This window comes from Silene latifolia, unplaced genomic scaffold (genome assembly GCF_048544455.1).
Source record: "Silene latifolia isolate original U9 population unplaced genomic scaffold, ASM4854445v1 scaffold_150, whole genome shotgun sequence".
Classification (NCBI taxonomy): Eukaryota; Viridiplantae; Streptophyta; class Magnoliopsida; order Caryophyllales; family Caryophyllaceae; genus Silene; species Silene latifolia.
In genome coordinates this window covers 475,017-483,054 of record NW_027413138.1, presented here as the reverse complement: position 1 = coordinate 483,054, position 8,038 = coordinate 475,017, and the positions used below count along the sequence as shown (strand labels likewise).

At 36.0% G+C, this 8,038-nt stretch overlaps 1 protein-coding gene across 1 annotated transcript; it reads left to right on the top strand.

Annotated features, from left to right (window-relative positions):
- The first annotated feature begins 3,082 nt into the window (after positions 1-3,082).
- On the top strand, positions 3,083-6,509 carry LOC141637830 (disease resistance protein RFL1-like). Its single transcript, XM_074447250.1, has 3 exons — positions 3,083-4,349; positions 4,897-5,829; positions 5,950-6,509. Exons 1-3 carry the CDS (start codon positions 3,197-3,199, stop codon positions 6,411-6,413), a joined length of 2,550 nt encoding a protein of 849 aa, XP_074303351.1. The 5' UTR covers positions 3,083-3,196; the 3' UTR covers positions 6,414-6,509.
- The last annotated feature ends 1,529 nt before the right edge of the window (positions 6,510-8,038 follow it).

Sequence of the window (8,038 nt, the reverse complement as noted above, 5' to 3'; positions counted from 1 at the left end):
CTCCAATGTCCAGATTCAAGACTTGAATAACTTCCTGCGAGATGCAAACAGCGACTGCGGCCAATAAAACACTAATTGTAAATTATAGTGCAACTGAGAGCAATCATGGAATATAGCATGGAAACTCTACAGGTTTGCAACTGACAATTTCAATGGTTTGTAGTCTGCTTCGGTTTTCTTTCTTTTGTTTGATGCTATGTGATATCTCCTTGGCTTGGCTTTTGCCTTTGAAAATATTTTTTCTTCACTGTTTCAGAATTTTGAGTTCATCCTTCTTACAGTCGGAATTTTTGAAAAAATCCATTTCACGACAGCAGTTCTTTGAAAGTAGGCTCAACATTCTTGGTTGTTGATAGTATTAGAAATGGAAAACATACAAGTATAAAGCCAGAATTTTGAAAGGTAAATTTATTCCTTTTCGGTATCATCCGGGATGAACGACAGAAGCATGTTGAAGGATAAAAGTTAAAACTTGTGCTGAAATGCTGCATAAAAATAATCTCATTTCTCTGATCATCATTTCAATCCTTTTATTCTCTGTTTTGAGCCGTATCCGAACCAAATTTTACTCTATTACTCAGGATGACAGGGGAGTATGTATGAGACTTCTGTTCAATTATGTATATTTTTTCTCGAGTTTTCCATACATTATGCTTTGTTAGTTGCATTTTTTGGGCATATGAAGCCTACACTATCCCTAATTGCCTGCATCAATTCTTATTTAAGACAGTCATAACTTAAGACGGCTCTCACACTCGACTAAAAAAGAGGTGAAAATTGAAGGAGATCATAAGAGATCTTAAATTAATTAAGACGGCCTTAAGCAAGGCCATCTGAATTTCCTGACAGTGCTACTGTAGTAACTGTACTAGGTATCTTGCATATACATTTGATTGATGCTAGCTGAATTAATAATGATCAGGTCATCGGTGTGCATCAACATTAAAGAAGGTTTAATCATGCTACCAGATAATCTAGGAAGTAGCTGTTGACGTTTAGGAAAGGTACGCCTAATCTGTCTCCCGCTTCATTTTAATATATGCAAATTGTGATTTGTTTATGCTTAATTGTTGATAAAGTTGCTTAGTGACCAGAATATTCAAGGTTGTGTTCCCATTCAATTATGCACAACCGGAGTAGTTTGTGGAGATTTCTTTGTAGTCGGGACAGCTAATTAAATAAACATGAATAAGAGAGAGACTGGATATAGACCTTAATAGTGTAGGTCGAATTACTTAAAATCGCTTGTGTTTGTTTCTCTTTAATTTGTTTTGTTTTCGTTTAGTACTTTTTATAATCGTGCACTCTTCCGCAAACAAAGGACGCAACCTATAATTTTTTTTATTTTTTTTATCGATGACAGTCGGACTAACTGTTACATTCATAATCAGTATTGACAAAATGAATATTCGTGTTGGGTCTAATTTGTTCGGGTCATACTCGAGCCTCGGTTCGATTCGAATGTCGGGTCGGGTAATTCGAATCCGATCATTAAAACCGGGTCAGTTTTGCCAACCCCAAGGATCTGTATATAGGTATCTTGCATATGCCTCGGACAAAATAACCTAATCAAGTGATTCAATGGAGATTCCTAGTAATTGATGGTAGCTGAATATCGGGTCGGGTAATTCGAATCCGATCATTATCAGGCCAGGTCACACCATCATGGCATCATGTTACCGGATAATCTAAATAATTAGCTGTTTACCTGTAACATTCAAGAAAGTTACACTAATCTGTCTCCCTCTTTCTTTTAAATATATGCAAATTGTGAATTGTTTATGCTTAATTGTTAATAAAGTAGCATAGTGACCAGAATATTCAAAGTTTTGTTCCCATTTAATCATGTCAGAGAGGTATATTCAATTGTATGTTAGGTGTATATCATTGGTATATCTTCAAAAAAATATTATCTCATTTAAACCCTTCAACTATTTCATCTCCGTAATCTTACATATAACCGTTGTAACTTACGATGACGAGGTGATAAAAAACAATTAGTGTAATTAGCTTTACACTCCCGTTGTAAGTTCTGCGGTTGTAAATGAGAATTTTTGTTGGTTCTTATGGAGTATATCCTTTTTGTGAGAAAAACTTTTATTAGTCGTAACTCTTTGCGACGAATTCAAACAATGGAATATTTTGTTTTTCAACTCAAAAATCTCGTAAAGAAGATGATTGTGAAAAAAAAAGCACCGTTTTCGGAATTTGTAACCGAGAGTTCTGATAAGTCAAAGTTTATTCTGTAAAATTTTTTGATTGAATAGAACTCCGACTACAAATTCAAAATACATTTTCTTTTTCAAACCGACAATTTCGTAAAGACGATCAATTTAGAAAAATAAAAACCGTTTTCTGAAATCATAGTTCAAGATTATAAGTTATAACTTGTCAAAGGCCTTTTTCAGAAAAAGAGAAGTATAAAAGTACAAGTGAAAAAAAATGAGATAATTAAAAGTTCGCAAATTCTTATTTCAGACGGGAAATAATAAGACGGATCAAATGTAGCCATTTTACGATAAAATGTTACTATTTTGTGATAAAATGTTACCATCATTTTCCGGTAAAAAGTGACAACTTTAGTTATAACATTTTGTCATGATTACATTCTATAAAAAAATGCTGACATTTGGTCCGTCTTATTTCAAACCGTCTGAAGCAAGACTTATTGTTTAAAGTTATACTCCGGTGAAAAATCCCTTTTTAAAAGTTATAATTGAAAAATCCCTTTTTAAAAGGTAGTGATTTTTTATCAAGTTGTTGGCCAAATGAGACAGAGTGACAAGAGCCTGTTGAAGATTGATTGCCATCCTCGTACACATTACTCGTAAAAAGGTAAGACTTAATTATTGTTTAATAGAGAGTGTTTTGCAAATGGGAATTGTTTACTCTTAATAATTGGAGATGCATGCATTGAAGTATAGTTGGTCTTGCTTAAGACCGTCTTAACTTAAAACCTCTCACAACCTCCTTTTATTTCCATCTCTATTTTAATCGGGTTTGAGAGTAGTAAGTTAAGACGGTTTTAAATAAATGGTGATTTAAGTGAGGAGGGAGGAAACTTGGATTATATTACATGCAACTCTTTATATAAGCTTACCACTCTCTTTCCTTTGTTGTACAGAAAATTACATTTTTCCAGAGTAAGGTTGAGTAACTTTGTCAGAAAACTGAGAAAGATAGATCGACGTCGACAATGTCGGGGTTAGAAGCTGAAGTTGTAAGAGTTGGGCAGTTTGCCCTGTCTGCAATCATAGTTAAGTTGAAAACATACGTGAATCATGTCAAAAACTGTGAGCAGAACCTGAGTTTACTTCTTGATAATCTTGAGAGTTTACGGGTTGAGAAGGATGATATTGATGAAAAAGTGCTGAGTGGGAAGGAGAAGTTGGAAAAAGTCACTGCTAAAGCTGCTCGTTGGTTAGCGAGAGTGAGGGAGTTCACCAGGGATGAATCGATGAAGAAGCTGATGCTTAAGGATATGGAGATAGCCAAAGTTATGTTGAAATTGATCAAGGATGATCTGAAAAAGTTTATTGAAGAGGATGGTGGGATGCGTGATTTGGTGGTGAAAGTGATGAAAAATATCACAAAACGGAAGAGAAAGGCCGGAAATAGGGAGATTTCAGATGCGGAGAAGAAGGATATTGAAGTTGGTCGAGTGCTAGAGAAGCTTGTGGTGGAAACCATGGAAGAGTTCAAGGCCCTTATGCAGAATGACATGGATATGGCTGTTGCAGCGCTACATTTACTGGAGAATCATACGGAGAATTTGGAAAGGCTTGCGGAAAAGGATAAGGTGGTGGCAGAAATTATAGCCAAAGCCAGGGAGATGAGCGTCGAGGAAGAGTTGCCAAGTGATGACAATCACGACAATGTCCTTGTGAATGAAAGTACGTTGAGGCAAAAGGTGACAAATTTGCTGAGACCCGTAGGAGAAGTGGTTTTGAATGAGGAGTTGTTGAATGCATTGCCGGAGAATGTAAGGTTAGGGATGGAAGCTATGGGTGCTGTTATTGGGAATCGGAGGGGACTGAAGGCGGAGTTAATGAATTCTGATAATACAGCTAGCCATAGAAACTGTCGTGGCTGCTGTGTGATTTCCTGCAATTTTATCTCTGATCGTCATGATATGAGTGTCGCTGCTGAGGCTATGCTCGTCGTAGTAAAGGATATTATTGGAAACAAACCTCAGGATGTGACTCGGCCTATACGAAGAGGAGAAATGGAAGTCATCCCTACAAACTGTGTAGGTTTGGGATCCAGAAATGAGCTTCTTCAGAAACTAATGAAGGGACTTGCATCCAGTGAGGTTCATGCTCTTGGAGTCTTTGGAATGGGAGGCACAGGTATTTTCTTTCATAAATAATACTTCCGAATTGCCCAATCATTTGTTTACCTTTAACCAAAATACATCTCACAAAAAATTAAGACGGTAAATAAATAGATAAAATATATTGTTTTCTTTTTTATGGTTTTATCATTCATTTAGTTTGAATTTGAGTGAAATATTAGACCGTAAAACTTAATGTGATTAGAACAATCTAACATATGGAGCCAGAATTTAGGGTAGCGAATTTTTTATAATATATTTTCCTATTAAAAGTAGCGAAACATAAGAACATAGATTTCTTATCAACAGATACGTTGTTTGTGATTATTCATAACAATCATGTCTTTTAGTTTGACAATAAGACAATATTTTAGCGGTTATTGCTTTCTGTTGTCGAGATTGTGCCTCAGCCCTCAGGTTATAGTCATTAAGTGTATCTAACAAAAATGTTAAACAAAAAATTATAACTGGTTACGGTATAATTTGTTAAAAAAATATACTTATAGTGAGATTGTAATAGGACAATTAATATATTCGTACACGCAATGATTATAATGTTACAGGGAAAACAACGTTAGCCAGAGAAGTTGCCATCAAAACGATAGGCATGTTCGAAGCAACAGTGATGGTTGAAATTTCAGAAACACCAAACATAGAATACATTCAAAATCAAATTGCAGATGGACTTGGTCTGGCTTTGAATGACGTACACAGTGTACATGAAAAGGCTATCCGCCTGTATAACAAATTGAAGCCTGAAGCGGAATCACAAGGAAGTAAAGATGATAATAATGCTAAAAAGACACTAATTGTCTTGGACAACATTTGGAATAAAATCGATCTCGTTCAAATGGGAATACCTCGTCAGTATTGTAAGCTTTTACTCACAAGCAGAGAAAGAGAAGTTTGTAAAACAATGGATGTACCGGATACTAACGTATTCGAGGTGGGCTTGTTGAACAAGGATGAAGCAAAAGATTTATTCAAATTTCAGGTTCAAACGGAGGTCATTGGCGACTATGAATCTATTGCTAATAGACTGTTGGAAAAATGTGGAGGCCTACCTCTTTCTATTGTAGCAACATCCAATTCTTTAAAGGGTAAAGAGTTGCCATTGTGGCGACAATTTGCCGAGGAATTGGAGAGGCCTATTTCTTGTCAAATAACTAGTGCACGTTATGAGACGTTATCAATTCTGAGAACTAGCTATGAGGTTATGGCAAGTGAAGAGAAAAAGAAATTCTTCTTACTGGCCTGTTTATCTCCTGTTGGTTCTAGTATTTCTGTTGATAACTTGATGCGGTATGGTATTGGATTGGATCTATTTGAACATGTGAATAAACTTTCAGAAGCCATGGAGTTGTCACGTAAATGGGCAGACGAGCTTGTGTCAGCCTCAATGCTTCTAAAAGGTGTTTCCGATGAGTATGTAAAGATACACGACATTGTCCGGGAATCTACTATGTCTTTTGCATCAAACACTGGTCTGAATACAGGTAATGGTCGAAACAAACAATTGTCGCTTATTGCTTAATTAATAATCTATGCATTTATTCAATGCCAATTCTTGAAGAAATAAGGGAGGAAACTAATTAAATTGTTATAAAATAATGCAGACAGACAAATGTTTTTAGTTGATGTTATTCCTAGATGGATCTGCAAAGAGTCTTTCAATAAGTACACTGGCATATCACTTTTATCTCAAGCGAATTATACTCGGCTAACTGGTGTGAAAGCTGGCTTGCTTCAAATTTTGCTACTGAAAGGCAATGATAATCTCAGTTCTTTTCTTGAGTCTGATTTTTTCCAAGGAATGACAAGTTTAAAAGTCTTGGAGATATTATCAATGAATTTTGAGAAAGGGCTACCGGAATCCATGCGCAAACTGAAAGATCTCAAAACATTGCATTTGGTGAAATGTAAGTTAGGAGATATTAAGCTGATCGGTGAGTTGGAGAGTCTACTTGTTCTTAGCTTACATGGATCATCTCGAAATATGCATACCAGGACCCGAATCTTTACCCATTGGTGCCCAACTTGTCAGAAACCTGGACAAATTCCAAATACTTCTCGGAGATGATGTTGAACGCTCGCCTTTCCAACGTGCTCTTAAGATTTCAAACTTTGACATTAGCCAAGAGTTTAAAATGGACAATTGCCTGAAGGTATTGGTAAAGAAAGCTGAATTATTATCTATAGAGGGGGCAATAGTCAAGAATCTTTTTCCTGAGTTGGATGAAACAGGATTTAAGGACTTGCATTGTCTCCGTCTGCAAAACATTTACAGCATAAGAAGGATGTGTGAAGGGAAAGCTCCAACAGAATTGTTCCTCAATCTGCGTCACCTTTCAGTTGTGGGTTCGGAGGATTTAGAAGAATTGTTGCCTGTTAATTCCCTTCCACGTAACTTGATCACCTTAGGAGTTTCGTGGTGTAAATCTTTGACCTCCATTTTCAGTAAGAATAGTTGTTCTCAGCCATCCATTGATGAATCAGATATCGTCGAGTTGCCTTATTTGAAAACAATGGTACTAGACCAACTACCCAGTCTAGTAAGTGTGGTTGAGGAGTCCAGCATTGATGAAAGTCGGCACCAAGGTTTGTTTAACAGTAAGGTATGTGTGATGTGCTCTGAACATCGCCTTTTTTGTTATATTTTAGAAAACGAAAATAAACATAGGGATACCATGTAGAAAATCTTCATCGAATATTTGATAATATTTCAGGTCGAATTTCCACAACTGGAGGAACTAACCATAAAGGATGTTGCGAAGATTGTAAAGCTGTGGAGTAAGGAATCCAATAAGCAAAGCTTTCAGAATTTGAAAGTTGTAAAAATATCAAATTGTGATGAATTGGAGACTGTTGGACCGCCTTCCATGTTTCTTTCTCTTGTGCAACTTGAAAGCTTAGAAATACGGAATTGTGAAAAAATGAAACAAGTCATCAGTAACGAAACCGAAAGGCAAGAAATTCTCGAAGAAATTATCACATTTCCCAAATTGAAGTGCTTCATATTAGTACAATTAGAAGATTTAGAGTGCTTCTATTGCGGAAGTTATACTATGAAGTTTCCTTGTTTAGAGACGATGGACTTGTTACATCTTGGCAATATTGCAAAATTTGATGGAGATAAAACCTCGACCGGCTTTTTTCATGAAAAGGTAATGCTGCTTTTGTTTTTCAGCAAGTCTTGCTTGTAACTGTCACAAATCATAACGTCATTTTAATCGGTTACGAGTGATGTCATATCATGTGACCGTTAAAGGTACGAATTTTTGTTTGATTTTAGGTCAATCCGTGTTGTTACTTGTGATATACTCATACAATTTAGTATCTGAAAAATAGGAATATTCTACATGCTACGCCTATAATTTTTGTTTTTCTAAGATGTACCCTTCTTTTCAACAAATAAATTTTTGACTGATCGTTACTCTTGGTCACGGTTCCTGAAGCGACGAATGTTTTTTTCTTCCAAATTGACCGTCTTTATGAGATTTCCGATTTGAGAAAAAATAGCCACTTTCTGAAATCGCCCCAAGAGTTATGGTCAGTCAAACTTTTTTAAGCCATTAAACTTTGAGTTTTTTTTTTTTTGGTTCAAATGAGCGCACTTATGTCGCGAGTGAGAATTGAACCCCCAACTTCATGGTTGGAGTAAGAGCGCTCTTACCACTTGAGTTAACTCTTGTTCTCTCTCGTAAT

Excerpts from the sequence above, each read along its gene's own strand:
- LOC141637830 (XM_074447250.1), top strand. The coding sequence starts at position 3,197 with ATGTCGGGGTTAGAAGCTGAAGTTGTAAGAGTTGGGCAGTTTGCCCTG. Across the intron at positions 4,350-4,896 it reads CTTTGGAATGGGAGGCACAG|GGAAAACAACGTTAGCCAGA; the intron begins GTATTTTCTTTC and ends ATAATGTTACAG. Across the intron at positions 5,830-5,949 it reads AAACACTGGTCTGAATACAG|ACAGACAAATGTTTTTAGTT; the intron begins GTAATGGTCGAA and ends AAAATAATGCAG.